This window comes from Mustela nivalis, assembly GCF_964662115.1.
Source record: "Mustela nivalis genome assembly, chromosome: 6".
Classification (NCBI taxonomy): Eukaryota; Metazoa; Chordata; class Mammalia; order Carnivora; family Mustelidae; genus Mustela; species Mustela nivalis.
This window is the reverse complement of record NC_139025.1, coordinates 151,341,414-151,363,504: the sequence shown is the minus strand read 5'-3', so window position 1 is coordinate 151,363,504 and position 22,091 is coordinate 151,341,414. Positions and strand designations below refer to the sequence as shown.

The window sequence follows — 22,091 nt, the reverse complement described above, 5'->3', positions numbered from 1 at the left end:
TTCCTTTAAAATAAAACACCTGGTGGAGAGTGGAGAAGATAATGCAAAGTCAGGTATAGTAATGAAAGGTGGCTCTCTGTATTTTTTTTTCTAATTAAAGATTTTATTTGTTTATTTGAAAACAGAGATCACAAGTAGACAGAGGGGGGGGGGGGCGGAGCAGGCTCCCTGCTGAGCAGAAAGCCGATTCAGGACCCTGGGATCATGACCTGAGCCGAAGGCAGAGGCTTTAACCCACTGAGCCACCCAGGCGCCCCAACTCTCTGTATTTTTGATACAATTCCTGTGATGGGGTATGTCTGGAAATCTTTATGGTTCGTGATGATTTTTTTTTTTAATTTCTTAGAAGGTAGAGGAAGTAACTAGGGGGAATTACAACTTTAATTTTAGCCAAGCACTGAGATCTATTGGCAAATTAAAGCAATAACCTTGCAACTTTAGGGGGAATAAAGATCCCTCTGTGACATTAAAATTTGAGGTAAATTGGAAAAGCAGTCCAATTTATCGAGGTCAGTGAGAGGCTTTGATGCTTGTGGCCCAGGGCCCTGAAAAAGAAAAATCAAGTTGGGATGTTGACAAGGACCAAAATCTGCTGTGGGGGAGCTTTCTTACGAGCAGCTATTTGGAAAAGGATGAGTGTAAAAGATAGAGGAAGATTGCAAAACCAAGGGCAGATGTAAGTGGGTTGACTGTGGAGTTGGGCCAGAACTTGGAATGAGCTAAGGATGAAGACAGAGTCCAAGGAGGTTTTTATGTTCTATATTTATGTTCAAAGGACAACAAGGAAGGTCCAGGTCCTCAACTAAAATTAACATCTCAAAGAGAAACTTTTCTTTTCTGAAGACAGTTCTGGAGCTGTTCTGTGGAGCACTCTACAGTGTGGACAGAGCAGCGAGACATTCATTCATTAATTTAAAAAGATTTATGTATCTTTAGAGAGAGCACTAGTATGAGTGGGTGGAAGTGGCAGAGGGAGAGAATCCCAAGCAGACTCCCCACTGAGCACTAGAGCCCAAAGCGGGCCTGGATCCCATGACCCTGGCTCATGACTGAGCCAAAACCTAGATCAAGACACTCAGCTGACTGAGCCACCCAGGCAACAGGACATTCAAAACAAGAGTGAAGACTGCTGGCGATAGAAACAGTAGTCCTGCCCATCTTCCTCTTGAGAGTAAATCTTTCTCTAAAATAGCAGACCTGGAGATGAGTCCTTTATACCACCAAACACCATGTCCACCACATGAGTGGGTGTTTGTGTGTGTAGAATGAAAACCCTGATTGATATATTTAATGGTATCTGTCGGTTTATGAGTATTGTCTACATGCCAGATACCACCCTGAGTGCTTTATGTACATTTTCCCATTTCATCTTTACAACAAACTGGTGAAGTAGGTGTTACAGATGACGAAGCTCAAAGAAGTGAAGCGACTTACTCAGTGTCATCAGTAGACAGCCAAGCTGGGGACTGAATCCAGGATAATTGAATTCTGAAGACTGTGTTCTGTAGACCACGTTACACAGGCAGATTCTCCAGATGGTTCTTAGATGAAGGGAACTGAGATGTGGATTCGACTTTTTAGGATTGGAATGTGAACATAATGCTATAGACTTTCAATTTAAGGGGCCCTTGCAAAGTTGCATAAGGGAAGTTTTGCAAAGAGAGTCTTTATTTGGTATTTGCTTCAATATTTCCAACAGTGCCTAACTGTCTCTTATTTGTTCTAGGCAACTGGCCTGCACTTTAGACATACTGATAACGTGATTCAGTGGTTGAATGCCATGCATGAGATTGGATTGCCTAAGGTAACTTACGTGAGATTCTGAGTTCTGGCTTACATGAGGCTGTGTTGGCGCATAGTTGTCATTCTGCCTATCAAGTTATTCTTAATTGAACCTTTGAGGATATTTTCTTTCTTTCTTTTAAATACTAAAGGATCTCTTTCTTCTGTTTGTTTTAGGGAATAGTTTTGTTCTTTCTCTTTTTTATTCCCCATCCCTGCTCACCTCACCCTAGAGAAGTTCCCTATGATGTCATTGACTTTTATTACATCAAACTGTAGACTTACATTAAAATTCACATGCCGTGAAATCCATCTTTTTAAAGTCTACAGTTCAGTGTTTTTATTTATTCACAATGTTGTTACACTAAAATTTGACTTTAAGAAATAGGAGGAAATATTTTAGAAGTGTCATTTTACAGCTACAGAATACTCTTTTGTCTGTAAGAGAACATGATAGGCTGTTGTTTTATGTTTCAAGTTGTAGAGGCAACATGATGGCATATACCTCCCGTATCTTGTTTTGGTCAAGGCTATAGTCTTCGTGTTTTTTTATTTTTATTTATTTTTATTTTTATGACACAGTGATTGGGAGAAATACATTCTTTTTTTATTTTTATTTTTTAAAGATTTATTTATTTATTTGTCAGAGAGAAAGAGTACACACAGGCAGGCATAGTGGCAGGCACAAGCAGCAAGAGAAGCAGGCTCCCTGGGGAGCAAGGAGCCCGATGCGGGACTCAACCCCAGGATGCTGGGATCATGACCTGAGCCAAAGGCAGTGCTCAACCAACTGAGCCACCCAGGTGTCCCTGTAGTCTTTGTTTTTTAAAACATCTTTCTTGAGGTACGGTTGGTATGCAGAACCTGCATGTGTACAGTTGAATGGGTTTGGAGTGAGTGTGTGTTCTCGAGTGTTCTGCTCAGGAATTTATTTTATTTAGCACCACTCTTAGTGAAATTTGCCATCTCCAGCCTCCACATCCCCCTCTGCCCCCCATCCCTGGTCCTGTCCTGAACCCGGAAGGCCATGCGATATCATCAACTCATAGAGGCATGAACATCTTTTTTGTTTTCCATATCCTTTGACCTAAGAATTCTACTTCTAGGAATTCATCCCACCCCCGAAATCAGACAAGCCCGAAAAGATGGGCACATAGAGTTTTTCAGCATTGCTTAGAATAGAAAAGATAGCAGCCACATGTTCTTTCACTGGGGGCATTAACTGTGTGGCAGCCAGTCGAATACTAGTACAGCTCGTTAGAAAGGGTGATGTTACTCTGTATTGACAAGAGAAGTTGTCTGTGAGGTGTTAAGTGGGAGAAAAAACCCGAATGGCCTAAGGTTATAAGAGTTTGTGTTCTGGCTAAGGTGAGATCACTATTTTTATGTAAAAAAATAGATCTCTATTTTTTTTTTTTTTTTGAAGATTCTATTTATTTATTTGACAGAGAGAGATCACAAGTAGGCAAAGAGGCAGGCAGAGAGAGAGAGAGGAGGAAGCAGACTCCCTGCTGAGCAGAGAGCCCGATGCGGGACTTGATCCCAGGATCCTGAGATCATGACCCGAGCCAAAGGCAGTGGCTTAACCCACTGAGCCACCCAGGCACCCTAGATCTCTATTTTTATGTATGTATCATTTTATGTAAAAAATTTCCCTTTTATTCTTGGGAAAAGTCTGTAATGGGATGGGATTTCTGTGTGATGGGATTAAGGGGCGTTTTTATTTTCTTTATAACTCCCTGTGGCGTCTGAATTTTTATAACCAAATTTTATAACTTCTGAAAGAAGTGAGGTAGGGAGGATCCGAGGTCCAAGAGGGGCTAGAACCACTGGGAGACGAACATTCGAACATTCGGTACTTAGCATAGGGCCAGCTCAGTTTTGCATATCTGTGTTTTGAATTGAGTTAAATCCAGAGCCAAGTCTTGGCAGAAGACTAGCCTTTGTCCTCTTTTTTTCAGAGCAGAATGCTGAAGCTCTCTTCCTCTCACTGGTAGGTTTGAGAATTAGGCCCACAAATGTCAGGAAATGCAGTGTGTCAACTTCTTACGCCTACTTGGCCTTTCTGTGCACCTGTATCTTGTAGTACCTGTTTCTTTTGTAGTATGCCTGACGGGCAATGATGATTTAACCTCTTTTAAATGGTACTAAGAGCTTTGTTAATATGTGCTATTACTAGTAGTATTGTTACTACAAAATGCTTTTTTACTGATATAATTTTACTACTTCTTTTGTTTACTAATGGTAGTATATTGTCCTGGACCATAGCTATAATAAACATAGAGTTCCCCAAAGGCTTTCAGAGACAATAGGGCCATCATGGCTATCAGCCTGGAAATGTCCACTCTATATGATTTAGGTCCAGAAGACTTGTAATGTGGATTAATGATACTTAGTCTAAAAATTGTTGCCCATAATACAATGTATGATATATAATTGACAATATATATTATATATATGCAATATATATAATATAATATAATAATATATATAATTGACAATACATATATAGTGTCTGTAGGGATATCTTTCCTAATTTCTTAATATGGTACATATAGGCTAATTATAAAAGCTTAATGTGGTAAGTTTTTGGTTCTTCTCACTTTTGTCTTTTTGTTATAATTGGTCTTGTTGGCCACCTCTTCCAGAAAATACTTTATGATTTTTGTCTTTGATTTTTTTTTTTAAGATCTTATTTTTAAGGGCCGCATGTGTGGCTCAATCATTAAGCGTCTGCCTTCGGCTCAGGTCATGGTCCCTGGGTCCTGGGATGGACCCTGCATCGGGCTCCCTGCTCAGCAGGAAGTCTGCTTCTCTCTCTCCCACTCCCCCTGCTTGTGTTTCCACTCTCTCTCTGTTTTTCTCTGTGTCAAATAAATAAATTTTTAAAAAAATCTTTAAAAATAATTTATTTTTAAAGTAATCTCTACACCCAGTGTGGGGCTCAAACTCATAACCCAAAGATCAAGAGTCACGTGCTCTCCTCACTGAGCCAGCCATGCACCCCTTGACTTTGATTTTTAAATTGTTTTCCATCTACTCAACTCCTCCTCCATCTTCCTCTTGTGTTCTGCCTACCATTTCCTAGTCGTGGGGGTTCCTTAAGCTGCTGTCCTTATTTACTTACATTCTTGTTCTCATGCGTTCAGTTATTTTGAAGGCTTTGCTATAAGTTAAACACACGGTTTCACATGGCTGCTCGACAGCTCTCGGATAGTTTTCTATTAACTAGAATTCCTCCTGTCTGAGCGTAAACCTTCCTTTTCCCCCAAGTGAACCTCCCCTCCTCTATACTAAATGGTAGCCTGTCCTCAATTCCCCTGTCATCCCATCTCAGAATCTTGAGGCTACCTTGAACTCCTAAATGCAGTTATGCCCCCAGCCTTCCTCATGTATTTGAAATGTTTCTTTTATCTGTTCAGAGAGGTTATCAGTGTGCCTCCTGAGCTTCAGTTTCTCCGTGATTCAATGTACCCTGTGTCCTGTCTCCAGTCAGATCTTCTGAGGCTCTGTTTTTATCCCTGGCTTCACAGCTAGGACTTCTCTGGCGCCTACATATCAAGTTCAGACTTGTCTGACTTTCGAGGCCCTCATAATCGGATTGCATCCTACCCTACCCAACTGTATCTTTCTGTTACTTTCTAAAATATATTCTATGCTGTTTTCGGAAAGGGTGGCTCAGGGAGACCATGATCTTCACCTTTCAGGAGATGATGATATCTCCATCTTGGAAAGTGAGCATGCGGAGTTTGAGAAATGATCAAAAGACAGTTCTGGTGCATCCCATCTCTCAAGGGGGGCGGTTCTTTCTATTTGAGAGTCATAGGTATTGTGGGAAATGCATGAAAACAGACAAACACGGTGGGTCAAGGGCTCTGACAGGCCCACGGCGCTACAGGCCTTCTCCTGCTACCTTTCACTACTCATTCAGATTCTTCTGACGGCCTCAAAATTCAGTCTTTCACTTCTCCAGACCATTATCATCTCCTTTCTCCCTACATTATAGAATTAATTTCGTGGTGCCACATCACCATGAAAATAGATAGATCTTGAAATTCAGGATTATACCCAGTCTAAACCTACTGTGTTCCTGTTTGACCTCATTTGTTAATTCATTAAATGTAGAATCCCTTCCATGACCTTGGCTCTGGGCTTGGCATTGAAGATATGGCAATGAATTGCATAGACCTGATCCCTGCCTTCATGTAGTGTCTAGTCAAAGAGATAATAACACAAGTAATCGATTATTTGTGACAGTCACTAAGGAGAACCACCAGTCTTCCACATTCCCATACAATATCCGCTCTTTCATCTACTTTATCTGTGTATCTTTTTTCTTCTCCCAAGCATGTAACACATTTTTTTTTTTTTGAAGATTTTATTTTTAAGTAATCTCTGTACCTGGTGTGGGGCTCCAACCTCACAACCTAGAGATCAAGTCACACACTCCACCAGCTGAGCCAGCCAGACATCGCTGCATATAACACATTTTAATAATTTATAGCTTTTTTCCAATGTCTAAATGTAGTAATTCACACAACCGAAAGGACCCCAGTAAATGCTCATGGTTGAGTTATTCTGTGTCTAGATATGGTAGATGGTAACTGGGCAGATCACGGTCCTCCGGAGCTTCCCACATTGGTCGGTGGTTTAAACTGCTCAGCGCTGTGTGTCTTCTGCTCATTCTGAGTCTGCAGGAAGCAAATCCCTTTCATATACCTGGTGAAACTCAGTGGATTAACCAAATAAGGCTTTTCCAACTCGTCGTGCTTTTTATTCTCTATTATAGCGTTTTATTCTTTGCATTACTTAAGATGAATTGTCTGTTCCCCCTAATGAAGTTACTTGCTGAATGCCAATAATGTTTGCTGATCGTTTTATTTGTATAATTGGTGGTTGGTGAACGATCCAGTGGATGGATACCTTATTCTGCTTCTTTTATTCCTCCTTAGATTTTTTACCCAGAAACTACAGATATCTATGATCGAAAAAACATGCCAAGATGTATCTACTGTATCCACGCACTCAGGTAATCAGATTTTCTTGGTAAAATAGACTGCTAAACTGCCAGAGGTGGGAACTTGGGGGCAGGCGAAATGGGTAAAGGGAGTCAAAAAAACACTTCCAGCTGTAAAACAACTAAGCCCTGGGGCTGTAACTTACTTCCCAGGGATTTGCGTTACTAATGGTATAGTGTATGCTTGAAAGTTGCTGAGACAGTAGGTCTTAAAAGTTCTCAGCATGAGGCATCTCAGTGGCTCAATCGCTTCAGCATCCAATTCTTGGTGCTGACTCAGGTCTTGATCGAGCCCTGCATCAGGCTCCCCCCTCGGGGTAGGGGGAGTCTCCTCCCCACCCCTCCCTCCATCCCTCCCCCGACCCCACTTTAGCACACATGCTCTCTCTCTTTCTCTCTAAATTAAATAAATATATCTTCAAAAAAAGTTTCTCAACACAAGGAAAAAAAATCTGTAACTCTGTGTGGTGATGGATGTTAGTGAGACTTACTGAGGTGACCATTCTGCAATATATACATATATTGAATCACTATGTTGTACCCCTGAAACTAATGTGATGTTACATATCAGTTCTGTCTCAGTAAAAAAGAAAGCAGTGTAGGAATAATGTCTGACTTGAATGTATAGCTTTTTGTCCATGGTGCAACGAGAAAGTTCTTGCATTAGCTTCAGGATTTCCAAATAGAATGGGATACTTTTGTCTTAACAAAGTGGTGAGAAACAGCTGTGTTTTTCTAGGGAATAGGGAGAAGGGATTTATTTATCCCCATAATAGCAGATAATTTGGCTCTGAAAACAAAGTATAGTCTTTCATTGTTGATCTAGTATTCCTGTGAACTGTACATTTCAGCTGGGATGCAGTTCTTTTCTTTTTAATTAAAATCTCTTAAGAATTACAAGAAGCATGTACATTTCAAAACTTATTACTGTTTACTGTTTTGCCACAAGCCAATAGCTGAATTACAAAATACAATCACCATGTCTTAATAATTTAGTAGTGTAATTAAATTTTATCAACATCTTCAGATAATGCCAGCAACTGTCCAATGGTTGATTTTTAATTTACTTCGTTTTCTAGGTCCTCACCAAGCCATTTGTTCATTAAGTAATGTTTATGTGAAACAGATATGACAAATAGGAACTGAAACAAAGTATAATTTTTTCATAATTTCATAGTAGATTCTGAAGATGGCTTAATTTCAGGCCCTTGGCTGTTAGAATCGGCGAAATACTGTATTGGAAGGAAGAGGCAATGTGTGTGGAGGGAGGGTGGGGTTCAGTAGATATGAAAGCACCACGCGGAGCGGGACAGATTTACCTGGTGGCCGCAGGGCTATATGAGAAGGTAGAAGTGAGTGGGACATGTGGCTGTGGTTTCTTTGCTCGGGCTGCTCATTTAATGAAATTATAAGGCATCCTCTATGTGTGCTTAATAAATGTTAATTACATACATGAATATATGTATCATATTGACCTGTGAGAAGCCTGTTGTCTCAGGTCTGATCAAATATGTGCCAGACCCTTTGGATCCCTGGAAGCCGTGTGAAACCCACAAAAGAACGAATGTAGCTGAGGACCAGTGCATAGCCACGCTCTTGTGCCTTTGTTTATTCTGTTTGCATGGCCTGGATGCCCTTTACTCCCGAGTTTAACCCACGTTCTTCTTCAGCTGCTACTGTGGATTGCCACATTTCTGGATGCCTTCTTTTACTTTTTCTCCCTCAGACTGAATTAGCTGCTTCCCATCTTTGTGCTCTTCTGGTGTTTGCACAGACCTCTTCGAGTGCATGGCTTTCCATCATCCTTGGGTTTTTCGTTCTTGCTGCTGGCTTTCCCTGCACTCCTTGGGGGCAGGACTCCCCCGATCTTTGTGTCTCTAGTACTTAGATGCCTCACATGCACTAGGTAGTCAAAATCATACATTGTAACAAGCCTTCCTTCTCCTTCTCTAGCTCAAGGGATTATCTTCTGCCTTATAAATGAGAAAAGAAAATGGTACTTTCTTTTACCAGATGACTGTTCATGTTTGTCTCAGTGTATCCAGTCAAGTTTTAATTCAGTTCCCATCTTCTTGGTGAGGGTTTGTGATTTCAGTGACTCTTGCTCATTCCTCTGTCTAAACACCTATGTTTCTTTGTTTCTTAGTTCTGATGTTTCTTGCATATGTTCACTGTCTTTCTCTCTATTACATTATTAGCATCTTAGGGACAGAGGTCATGCCTTACATTGCTTTTCCAAGGTACATGTCATACATTTCCCTCCAAGGTACATGTCATAACGGACAAACAAAAGTAACCCAAGATTTAATAGAAAACACTTAGAAGTGGGTGTTGTTTAGGGGAATGTTCAGATTGTAGCAATTTCAAGTGTATCTGTCTGAGCCAAAATCAGATTAATTCTGAGTGTTGTGATTGGCTCAGTGTTAAAGTGAGGTTTGCCTTTGTTGATAACCTTGTGAAGGTTGTACCTACAATGGATATCTGAACGTGGCCGGCAAAAGGCCCCGCTGGCAGAGCTCCTCTCTGTGAGTTCTGCAGCGACAGCTCTCTCCAACTTCATCTGGGTCCCAGGCCCCCAAAGTCCCTGAATTGGAGATGAAGAATTAACTGTGCTTTTCTCAGAATTGGAAGGGGAGGAAGTCTGCTATTGTTATTCATTTCTCTTCAGTATGCAGCCTGTGCTTGGAAATTATATACAGAGCAGTGTGTTCTGGTTGGTGATTTATGATTTCTTTCCTCCCTGGAGTGTTTTTCCCAAAGGGCTGGCCGTTGTTGATAGGCAGGCAGTGTATACCTGCTGGGAGCCTCCTCTTCAGCGCATGGTACAGCAGTGTTGGAGAAAGGCACCTTGCTTCACTGTGTGTGGTGAGGCCCTTTCTCCCTTTTGGATTTGTAGTAACAGAAAGTATAATTAGCTCCCTGTTTTCTCCCTTCCTGCCTTTCTTTCTTCTTCTCTTTTGAGATAGTCACTGTATTTAGTCCTGCTTAATTACTTTTCTGGATTACATTCCACCCTCAGATAAGACCCCAATTCTTTTTTTTTTTCTTTTAAGATTTTATTTATTTATTTGACAGAGAGAGATCACAAGTAGGCAGAGAGGCAGACAGAGAGAGAGGGGGAAGCAGGCTCCCCGCTGAGCAGAGAGCCCGATATGGGGCTGGATCCCAGGACCCTGAGGTCATGACCTGAGCTGAAGGCAGAGGCTCAACCCACTGAGCCACCCAGGTGCCCCTATTCTTTTTTTTAATTAATTATTTTATTTATGAGAGAGCGAGCACAAGCAGGAGTGCTGGAGAGGCGGAGGGAGAAGCAGGCTTCCTGCTGAGCAGGGAGCCCAAGTTGGGCTTGATCCCAGGACGCTGGGATCATGACCTGAGCCACCCAGGTGCCCCAAGACCCCAGTTCTTTATTTCCATTTCCTCTGATGTTTTATCTTTCTAAGAACTGATTTTGGGATTAAATTAGCCCATAATCCTAAAGAAATGTAAAAGCTGAAAATCATCTTTAAGTTTGTTTCAAACTCATTTGTTGGCAAAATCTGATCAGAATTAATTAGTTATTTAGAATATTTGTCTCCTGGGACGCCTGGTGGCTCAGTTGGTTGGACAACTGCCTTCGGCTCAGGTCATGATCCTGGAGTCCCGGGATCGAGTCCCGCATTGGACTCCCAGCTCCATGGGGAGTCTGCTTCTCTCTCTGACCTTCTCCTCGTTCATGCTCTCTCTCACTGTCTCTCTCTCAAGTAAATAAATAAAATTTTATTAAAAAAAAAAAGAATATTTGTCTCCTTACTGTGATTATGTGTATGTTTCTCTGCAGAGTAATAGATTATAAAATTATAATTATAAAAAAATAATATATTTTTTCAGGTGTGCTGCCTCAAGGCTTGCTGGTGTGTTTTGTAATACTGTTTATACTTAAGTAAACAGATATTGTATAATACTGTATACACTATAAAACCTTTCTAATATCTGAGAAATCCTAAATTCATATCTGGCCTAAAGAATTTAGATCAGGGACTGTGGACGGTACTAGATTCTGTTTCCTAAGCAACTGCTGTGTTTGTGTTTAAGAGCCTTTATTAACAGTCTTTGAGATCAGCATAGTGACTTCTAGGTTGCTCTGCAGGCAGCAAAGATAAGAGGAATCCACACCCTCCTTTCCCCATTACCATGAAGTACAGGTTCAGTAGGAAAAAAAGAAAAGGAAAATGAACCTGAGCTCAATCATAGGCTGACTGTTGTAGGCAACTAACAGTTACTTGTAAAATTAGGGAGAACAGGAGCAAAGATTGGAAAGGGGTGTTTACTGGTAGGATTGAAAGTTTCAGCTTTGAAGTTGACTACTCTTGGTTCTGGGCAAAAGGGTCAAAGTGGCCATTGTAGTTACATTCATAACTCCAGCACCTCCTTAAAATATTCTCAATAATTGAGATAAAAGAAAGATGGTGCCTCTGTCTTAGCTTCTCTTCTACTTTACTTGTAGCAGCGTGGAATGTCTTAACAACTTTAATTTACCTTTGAAAAATCTAAAAAATGAACTCTTCTTGGGCTTATAAAAGTGACATTCTTGAAGTTTCTTGATGTGTGGCAATCACTTTCTGCTGTCCACATAGAAATAAAAGAGTGAGAAATTCCTGAAGAAATTTGGAATATGGGTAGGATGTATTATATGGGAGAAATAATATATTTTGTGGGTACATGGTATAGATCCAGAATGTTATTGGCTATTTTGCTTTGAAAAATTTTGTTGAGAGGAACATTGTATAGTTCCGTTTTGAGCATCTTACTCTAAAAAACACTTAATCATATGCATATGATTCATACTTGTAATTATCTGAGAAAATAATTAGCTACTCTGAATGTATAAATTTGAATGTCTTTTCCAAAAACTTGACTTTTTTTAGATTATACATTTGTGTTTATCATATACAGTTCAAGTCCTGATCAGTTCTGTGAATGCAAAATACATGATCCGTATTCGTGTTTAGATCAAGCTGAGGTTTACAGATTATTTACACAAATTGTAGGTCACTCTGTTGAGTTTCTGTGATTTGTTTCCTAAGCGTTTTTAATTTATTCCCTTATTGCTAGTCTGTCGGTGTCTTGCTTGTGTCCATCTCTGTCAAGTACACTTCTTATTGTTGATTCTGATCTGCTGGGTCCTTAGCATCCAGTTATGGTCATTCAGGCTTGTAGACATTTTCTTATCCACCTGTCTGTCTGTGAAATGTTAATATTTATTAATACATGTCAGGTTCCAGGTAGATAGTGGTGAACAAGACTTTTATTGTTCCTGCCTTCATGAGATTTAAAGTTGAATAGATTTCTTTTTTTTTTTATTTAAACAGTAAAGATAAGATGTTTATTTAAGACTCATGAATTACCTGAAACTTTTCCATCAGTAATATGAATTCAGTTTATTTTTTTTTAAAGATTTTATTTATTCATTTATTTGACAGAGAGAGGTTACAAGTAGGCAGAGAGGCAGGCAGAGAGAGAGAGAGAGGAGGAAGCAGGCTCCCTGCTGAGCAGAGAGCCCGATGTGGGGCTCGATCCCAGGACCCTGAGATCATGACCCACTGAGCCACCCAGGCGCCCATGAATTCAGTTTAAATAAGACTTTTTATTTGAATCATTTTCATGACTCTTTAAAAAAAAATATTTGTTTATTTGACAGAGATCACAAGTAGGCAAAGCGTGGGCAGAGATAGAGGGGGAAGCAGGATCCCCACTGATCAGGGACCCCGACGTGGGGCTCGATCCCAGGACCCTGAGATCATGACCTGAGGTGAAGGTGGAGGCTTAACCCACTGAGCCACCCAGGCACCCCCATTTTCATGATACTTTCATAGATATCTTGTTAGTTAAAACTTATTGATCACAGGAAGGTGTACAGAAGTGAAGGTTTCTCCACCTAGATAGACTGCATTCACACTGCACACTGGATTTGTACCAGAACTGGGACTTGAACTTGTGTCTTCTGATTCCCAGCCCAGTGCTTTTTGCATTGCATGAAGTGACTTTCTAGAACAATATGATGTAGAACTCAGAAAAGGTTCTGAGATGAAGTGCGGTAGCTGCAAAAGGGGGGATAGGGCAGCATGCAGGGGTATATATGTTCAGAATGTTTGTTCTCTTTATGCTGACTTTCCTCCTTAATCTAAGAGCAGCCCTGGGTACAGCTGGGAGGCCTAACTCTTTTTGCATATCGTGTCTTCTAGTTTGTACCTGTTCAAACTGGGCCTGGCTCCTCAGATTCAAGACCTATATGGAAAGGTTGACTTCACAGGTAAGGAGTTACAGACTTGGCAGGAAATGCTTGATTTATGTGGAAATAGCCTGGAGAGTCAACAATACCAATCTTAAAGACATAGGGCTTAAAAAAACACTGGCAACAGAGATCAAAGAAGTGTAACTTGCTTCTCTGGTGCATTGAGAAGACAGGTAAACTGGGAATTTCAGACTTTGTTCTCTCATTTTAGGAAGTACCTACAGTGGGCATAGAGCAAGGAGTTACAATTTAGTAATTTAAAAATTGAACTTGTTTACCTTATTCTGTATGTATTTACTTTTGTCAGATGCTTGAAGAGATGGGGACTTGGTGAGAAAAAGAACAGTGGTACTATTGGTTGGAGTAATATAGATTCAAATCCTTTGAACTGGTCATTATTCTATAGACTTGGGAATTTTAAATTTAATAAAACTTTTATCTGTGACATTTTTCCTTCTGGGGAAGTTGTTCACCAGACCTGGGGCAATGGGCCAAACCTTACATGTTGTTTTCTTTATCATTTGGCTTCCTGCCTTGGAAGCAGAATGGTCCCATAGCAGCTTGTGACTTGGTGTGTAAAGACATCTGGCTGGCTTGGGGGCCATTTGTTCCTGAGCTCCCTTCACAGCTGCTCCTTCCCAAGTACATTGTAGGAAATGCCACAAGTAGCAGGTTTTTTGTTTTTTTGTTTTTTTTTTTTTTTTAAGATTTTATTTATTTATTTGTCAGAGAGAGAGTGAGCACAAGCAGACAGAGTGGCAGGCAGAGTCAGAGGAGGAAGCAGGCTCCCCGCGGAGCAAGGAGCCCGATGTGGGACTCGATCCCAGGACGTTGGGATCATGACCTGAGCCGAAGGCAGCTGCCCAACCAACTGAGCCACCCAGGTGTCCCACAAGTAGCAGTTTTGAGCAACTCTTTTCTGTAGGGCTCTTTCTCATGTTACACTGACTTTTGGTGCTCTTGATAATAGTAATAATAGTTAATGTCTATAGAGTGTATGCTTTGTGCCAGGCACTATGTTCAGTGCTTTCTGTATATCATCTCATTAAATCCTCGTAACAGTTCTAGGAGGTAGCCACCACTTCTTCCCATTATGTAGTTGGGGAATCTCTTTCCTTCTCTGAATTCTGGAAAGGTGCTTAATTTGCTCGCCTGGGTCTTCATCTTTTTCTGTAGAAGAGGAAATCAACAACATGAAGATCGAGCTGGAGAAGTACGGGATCCAGATGCCCGCCTTCAGCAAGATCGGGGGCATCCTGGCTAACGAGCTCTCGGTGGACGAAGCTGCGTGTAAGCAAGGAGAAACTGTGGGTTCAGATAGGTTTGTTGCTACCGCCTTCAATCAGGAATACTGTGATGGTCCCAGACGTTAGGAGTTTTGCTAGCAAGTTTAGGTCGGTAGAGGGAGGTCAACACTGCTGCGGTCTTCTCTGCTACTGTTATTTGGAAGTGAGTGATTTTGATTTAGATGAAAGCATTAGAAAGTGAGTTCTACATTTCACTGTCTCTTTGGGTTTGTTATTTTTATCATGGTATTTACATGATGATTGAGGGTGAACATTGCCATAATACCTGCTTGCAAAGCTCTTTAACAAATATTTCCCTGTGAGATTCCAAACTCAGCATCCCAGACATGGGATCACAGGGAGAGCTGTGGCTCTGTGCATCCCAGAGGAGACTAGGCTTACTGGATTCAGGGAGCCATTCCTCCAACTCCAGTCCTCATTTCTCTATCACAGTGAGCCTTTTCCTGCAGTAGGGGGCACGATGTTGTTCTGGGTGTGTCATGTACCTCCCTTACTCTATATAACCCCAGTGTTCTGTGTTTTGATTTTTTAATTTAATTTTATTTTCTTAGTGCATGCTGCCGTTATTGCCATTAATGAGGCTGTTGACCGTAGAATTGCAGCCGACACATTTGTGGCTCTGAGAAACCCCAATGCCATGCTTGTAAATCTTGAAGAGCCCTTGGCTTCCACGTACCAGGATGTGCTTTATCGGGCCAAGCAGGAGAAAATGACCAACGCTAAAAATAGGGTAAAAATGGAGCACTTCTTCCTTCTAATTGATTTATATTCTTTCATTGTTTGATATGAGTCCATTTTAAAAATCACTTTTCTTGAAGTATAGTTTATACACAGTAAAATTTACTGTTTTACATGTATGGTTCGATGGGTTTTGACAAACGTGTGTGGTTACAAAACCATCAACCCCAGAGTCCCCCGGTCCCTCTTCACAATCAGCCTCCACTCCCCATCCCTAACCCCAGGCAACCTCCAGTCTGAATCGAACACTGTATTTACCTTTTTAAGAATTACGTATAAATGAAATGGATTTACATAGTATGCAGTCTTTTGGTATTAGATTCCAATTTGACTTTTATTCTTTAATTTTGTGTGAACCGATGAGAAGTTCTGAGATCTGATCCTTGGGTGTGCCGTTCCGCTCAAGTCTAAGGCAAGGATGCAGGCTCCTGAGTGAGCAGAGTTCACCAGGGCTTCCTGCTCCTGCCCAGTTCTGGAAGCTTCCTTGGGCTTGTTGTTAACAAGTGGGTCTGCTTTTTATGTTTTTAGTTAAGGGCTGTGTAGCATTGCACTGTGTGCTCCATTAATGATTTTAAGCCACACCCTTACTCTTTGTTCTCTCCTGGCTGGGGGAGCAGTATGTTTCTGAGGTCTTAGAGAACTGAACTGATTCATTGCACTTTTTACTCACTTTCAGACAGAAAACTCTGAGAGAGAAAGGGACGTTTATGAGGAGCTGCTCACTCAAGCTGAAATTCAAGGCAATATAAACAAAGTTAACAGTAAGTATGTTCCTGAGTTGGGTACCTTCAGGGATGCTGCAGAATAATGTGGGTGTTGATCTGTTCTTGGACTGACGACATGGCTTATTTACCTTAATTTTATTTTTATTTTTTTAAGACTACTCATTTATTTGTCAGATTGAGAGAGAGCGAGAGAGCTCAAGCAGGGGGAGGAGGCAGGTTTCCCGTGGGGCAGGGAGCCCAATTTGAGACTCAATCCCAGGACCCTGGGATGGTACCTGAGTCAAAGGCAGATGCTTAACTGACTAAGCCACCTAGGCGTCCCTAAGTTTATTTTAGACATTAGTGGATTTGCTCATGAACTATTGCTTCTGCCTTTTTTTGGTACATATGTCTTCTGTTTCAGATGCTGTCTTCCTTAGGCAGGCCCTCCCTCTATCTGCTATAGCTGCTAGAACTCCTCTTGTTGGCTAATTTCACTCTTTTACCCTTTATTAACACACTTAAAAAAAAAATCTGAATAGGGATTTTATTTTTCCTTATTTATTTTTTTAAGTAGACTCCATGCCCAGTGTGGAGCCCAACACAGGGCTTGAACTCATGACCCTGAGATCATGACCTGAGCTGAGATCAAGAGTCGGACACTTAAATGATGAGGCACCCAGGTGTCCCTATTTTTCCTATTTTTATTTTTTTAAAAGATTTTATTTATTTATTTAGAACGAGAGCAGGGAGAGGGACAGAGGGGGAGGGAGAGATCTCAAGCAGACTCCATGGTATGAGTGGAGCCTGGTGCGGGGTTTAGTCTCACAACCCTGAGATCAGGACCTGAGCCAAAACCAAGAGTTGGAGGCCTGATAAACTGTGTCACCCAGGCGCCCATATTTTTCCTATTTTTGAAAGTAGTATTATAATTTCATTTTTACTTCAAAGAGTAATAAAAGTTATCCAGATATAAACCAAAACCACACAAAAAATTAGACCTCCATTCCCTAGAAATAACCAGTATTGATTTTTTTTTTTTTTTTAATTTATTTGAGAGAGAGAATGCATGCACAGAAACAGTGGGAAGGGGCAGAGGGAGAGGAAGAAGCCAGCTCCCCACTGAGCAGGGAGCCTGACTGAGCCACTCGGGTGCCCCACTACTATTGATATTTTTATGCATATCTTTAAAAATATATTTAAACAAAAATGAGATTATACCATTCTTACTGATTTTTCTCTATATGTGTTACATACTTTTGAGGAATTTATGTCTTAAAAATGTCATTTTCATTTTGTCACTCTTCCGCTATAGAACCTGCATTGATTGGTCCCTCACTACTTGCTCAGCAAAAAGCAGATTCCCTAGCCTAGCGGAGTTTTTAATGTGGTATTTTATGCATACAACTCTCTGTGAACTCATTTGCCTAATTGTATCCCATATTCATTCTGTTCCTTTCTTGACTCATGAAGGAGTCTCCCTCTGGAATGGCATGGACCTGGGACTTGCTTTCTGGGCTTCTTACTAATAGCTGTGTGACATGGGACCCCTGTGGCATAGACTTGTTTTGCCGATGGTGAGATAATGCATACAAATTGCCTGGTATTTAGTGAGTACCCATAAACATTGGCATTATCACAGCTTTTGCTGATTGTGTATTCCCGCTATAATGCCCTCATGCCTGACCCAGATTATACCTGGCATTCACGGTCCACCTCACTTTGCACCTGCGCCCATTCTCGCTCTCCTGTGGCATTTATAGACTAACTGCATAATTTTCTATGCAATTATATGTTGTCTTATATTGTTTGCCTTTGTTTCTGACATCTCTAACTCCTTGAAGTACAGATTACTTAGGAGTCCTGCTTCTTTTGAAATCCCTGTAATTCTTAGTGTAATGGTTAGACTCACCAGAAGAACTAAAAAGCTTATTTGATTTCAACCAGACTTGACCTTTATTTGCTCAAGAGGATAATAACGATAGTAATAGTAATCTGTGTCCTCTGTGTTCACTGGGAGGCACTAATTTCTCTTTTGAACCAAGAATCTGAATAACTAGAGAGAACTTGACAGGATTTTACCAGCTCCATATGACTGGGAGCTTTAAATCTCGACCAGCAGTCTTTGTGTTCTGTTCCATCCTGATTCATTTAAGATAATGGTTTTCTGAATAGAGTAACAGTTGTTCCATTCACATGTGGGTGATGTGTTGCACTGTATCTACCTATGAATCCTAAGCCAGCAGATACAAACCAGAGTGTCCTTTTATCTTTAGTTTTCTGTGTGAGAAGAAAGTCCAGCATGTTTCTTGCTGTGTACACTGCACAAAACACTCTTTGTTTTAATAAGGCTGTTTTTTTCTTACTATGTTGTTTAGGATTTTATAATCATTGTAGCTTTACCTGGCTAAGTCAGTTATGAACCTCTGGGGGAAGAGCCGTAGCCATATGTGATTACAGTGTTCCTTTCAGGGGTGCCCAGGGTGGCTCAGGGGGTTAAGTGCCCGACAGGGTCTCATCTCAGGTCACGATCTCAGGGCTGTGAGATGAAACCCCGTGTTGTGCTTGAGATTCTTTTCCTCTCCCTCTGCCCTTCCCCCTCCACTGCCTCTCTCTAAAATAAATATTTCTTTAAAAACTTCCCCCAAGTTGCTTTCAGTGTAGCAGGGAAGATGGACCTGCAAGTGAGTAATTTCAGGGCAACTTGCTTAGAACAAGGTATCAAAGGTGTATGCGGTGCAGTCATAGAAAAAGAAAGGAACAATGACTTCTCCTTGGAGGTTTGTGTAAGAACCTTCACTGCATAGACAGGGAGGATAAGGCAGGATTCCCCAGAGAGGGACAGTCTTTTCCTAACCGGACAGCAACTCTGGAGCAAGAGAAGGTTGCAAAAAGAAGGTTGCGTGCTAGAAAGATAAGGGAACTTTGGGTCCCAGGAATTATCTTAAATATAGATAAGATTCTTTCCCTGAGAGTTTGAGACCAACTTTGAAGCCACTGCCCCAGGAGAAAGCTGCAGGCCGGATAGTTAAAAACGAGAACAAGCTTTTATTTACTTTTTTTGAAGAACAAGGAAAATTAGACCTTAGTGAAAGAAACTATTTAAATAATGTTCTAAACTTCATCATCTTTATAGTATGAACGTTAGTACATGCTTATTTAAATTTATTTATGTAGTAAGAATGCTTCTAGTAAAAGCATAATCAGCCAGATGCTTTTGTAGATAGATAATCTCAAATTCTACATCGCATACCTAGAGAAGGCCTGGTTGTTTACCTGTATTGGTTTTATTTTCTGTCCCCACTCCTGTAAAAGCTCTACCAGGACGGACATCATTTGTTCTGTTCACAGCTGTGTTTGAGGCACAAGGCAGGTGTTGGGTAAATGCTGTTGAGGGAGTGTGGGCGGGTCGTTGGCTAATGGTCACAGGGACCCGCAGCCTGGACTCCAGGAGCTGGTGCCTTGGTGTGGTGATGAGTTAGCTGAGCTGCAGGTGTGATCACTGGGAAGAAGTGAAGAGCCCCTTAGGCATCTACAGAGATTTAAAAATTTTTAAGTTAAGTTTTATTTTCCTTTTAACACACCTCATATTAATTTTCTTTTTGTTTTTTGTTTTTACTAACATTGAAACATTTAAAATTTTTAAGTGCTGCTATGCTCCAAATATTTTGATTTTTAGTATATTATTATTGATTTGTTTTGCTACTTTGGAGATAAAATCAGATCCTTGGGTGGAGAATGGTGGGAGAACTCTGTTTTCTTCTAAAAATGGGGAAACTGAAAATAATACAGTAATGATTACTTCCCAGTGGCTGTTATTTTTGAAGTCAGAAAATACCTTGCTCTGACTGCCAACCTAAGACCTTGTTGATTTTACAATATACAAAGTGCTTTCATGTGTGTGATTTCGTTTAATTTTAACAACAACACAATAAGGAATGTGTCTTTATTATTTTCAGATTAAGGAACACCTAGGTTTTCACTGCCAGATGTTAAAGATCTCTTGTGACCACGATCCTCTCGGAGTAGAGAGTTCAAGAGGGTGTAGACAGCCGCTACCATTCCCCGGGGTCAGACCACCCTTGCTGTCTGGGCACTCACTGTCCTGGTGTGTTTAGGAGGTAGCAGGGTAGTGAAGGGATTTAGACTGATGCTGTTAAGGAATGAGGGCTCTTTAGTCTGAGCTGGACTGTCAGAGGGAAAGAGGGACTGGATGTATTTAAGCATCAGCAGTAGGGTGAAAGCTTTCAGTTTGTTTTGTTTTGTTTTGTTTTGTTTTTAAGGAAAATTGCCCAAAGATGTAGTAAATTCCTGTGGGAGAAACGTTCTCTTGTTCAGGAGTTTCATCTAAATAATAACTTGGTGTTTAGAGGGTATTTAGACATGCATTGGTTTAGGTTGTTGCGTCTTCTGTTGCTGCCCATATCGGTGCCAAGGTGTCTGCATCTGGAAGCTCTTTAGTAGGCCTGAGGCGTGTCCAACAATCCATTAACTGACTAACAGCCTTACTGGGGACCCCTGGACCTGGTGACTTTAAGGTTTTCTTCCAGTCCCAAGATCTTGTGCTTCCGTGATATTCCAGAACAAAGGCCATCTGAACTATATTTCCCTCATCTGAAATCTAGATTGGTTTTGGGGAAGGAAGAATATTTTAGGCTGTGATGCTCCCATAGTGTTCTCATAAACTGTGGCCTTTTTCCCTCCTCAGCGTCTTCTGCCTTAGCAAATGTGGACCTGGCTTTGGAGCAGGGTGTGGCACTTGCCTTGTTCAAGGCCCTGCAGTCTCCAGCTCTGGGCCTTCGAGGGCTGCAGCAGCAGAATGGGGACTGGTACCTCAAGCAGCTCCTGAGTGACAGAGAGCAGAAGAGACAGGTAAAAGTCGGGCGGGCCGAAGCCACAGACATTCTGGCACAGCCATGTGAATCGTGCGCTGTCCTTTAAAGATTTTGATGGGGCCTTTCCCCGCTGTAGTTAGAATATAACCTATGGTTTTTAGTATGACTTTTTTTCCTGCATATAGATGTAGGTTTTTAAAATATCCTCAGGTAAAAAACACACTGTCTTTAGCTCTCTTTTGCTTTTTCCAGTTGTAAGCTCTCTTAAACAGGTAGTACCTCTCTCCGAACCTAACCACCCCTTCACTGGAAACATGCTGCTTGTCCCCCAACTAAAAGCTGTGGGGAAAACCTGAGTCTCTTTTACTTTCTGACTTTGGGGATTTCTACTTAAAAGAAAGCACACGTCACTAGTTTTCTCCAGCCAACACTGGGAAATGCTTAACGTGCAGGAAGAGTGGACTGTGGAATTGTACTCAGTGGGGTTTGTAGGACAAATGCAAGTGGCTTCCTTTTTTGTCTGAATGAGGACAAACAAGTGTACATTTTGCAGACTCCCAGCATATCCCAGCCAGAGTAAGCAGCATTAATGTGCTAATGAGTCTGTAAACCTCTTGTGTCAATATTTTGATGCCTCTCATAGACTGTTGTTATTTTTTTTAATGTGCTGGTATCTGGAAAGTCACTCTACCCCAGATCTGGCGGGGGCTTTGGCTCTTAGGAGGACTGTCGCTTTCTCCACATGGAGCCCGATGCTGTCACTTAGTGCCGTGGTTCTTCCCCCCTGTGACTGCTGTGAAGATACCACCGTAAGGCCTGGAGGCAGAGGCATGAGAATCTTCACGTAAATGTTCTCTGCTTTTCTCAGGGTGGCCAGGCCGATCCCCTGCAGAAGGAGGAGCTCCAGTGTGGCGTGGACGCTGCAAACGGTGCTGCCCAACAGTATCAGAGAAGTACGGGGCCCCTCCCTGAGATCCTGAGTGGGGCTTAGGTCCCTGGGGCGTCTGAGGTCAGCTCCCATCACTCCAAGCCTGCAGCCGTAATCGGGTACAGGGTGCCTCTGGCAGGAGGGCTCCTCTAGTTCTCAGAGTAGAACCCGAGTCCGTGTGGGCTCACTTCGGCTAGCAAGCGCTTGAGCGTTGGAGGAGACGATACTTCAGGGCTTGGTGGGTACCTTCTGGACGGTGAAAGAGAGAGAAGAACGTTCCCAATGTGTGCAGAGAGGAAAAGGAAGTGTGAGCAGAGATGCGGATGGTGAAAGATGTATGGAGGCAGCAGTGGTTAGAATAAGATCTTTGTAGATAGCTGGGCCCAAGCTGTGTAAGACAAAGGCTTGGAAAGATTGTGGAAACCTTTGAATGGCAGCTTGAGAAGCTGGTACTTGAGTCACCAGGCCGCCCGGGATGGAAGAGATGTTTTAGAAAGAGGTGCAGG

General features: G+C 41.6%; 1 protein-coding gene across 3 annotated transcripts in view; it reads left to right on the top strand.

Moving 5' to 3' along the window:
• Positions 1 to 22,091, top strand: part of IQGAP1 (IQ motif containing GTPase activating protein 1) — a 101,387-nt gene that overhangs the window by 35,298 nt on the left and 43,998 nt on the right. For 2 of the 3 annotated variants that reach the window (XM_082736140.1, XM_082736139.1), the window contains 8 exons: positions 1,727 to 1,804; positions 6,735 to 6,811; positions 13,024 to 13,091; positions 14,250 to 14,363; positions 14,932 to 15,110; positions 15,795 to 15,879; positions 20,531 to 20,694; positions 21,526 to 21,610. In XM_082736140.1, the coding sequence (XP_082592266.1) occupies positions 1,727 to 1,804; positions 6,735 to 6,811; positions 13,024 to 13,091; positions 14,250 to 14,363; positions 14,932 to 15,110; positions 15,795 to 15,879; positions 20,531 to 20,694; positions 21,526 to 21,610 (850 nt within the window). Of the gene's footprint in view, positions 1 to 1,726; positions 1,805 to 6,734; positions 6,812 to 13,023; positions 13,746 to 13,975; positions 14,364 to 14,931; positions 15,111 to 15,794; positions 15,880 to 20,530; positions 20,695 to 21,525; positions 21,611 to 22,091 lie in introns of all 3 variants that reach the window. The other variant, XM_082736141.1, reaches the window with a different exon arrangement.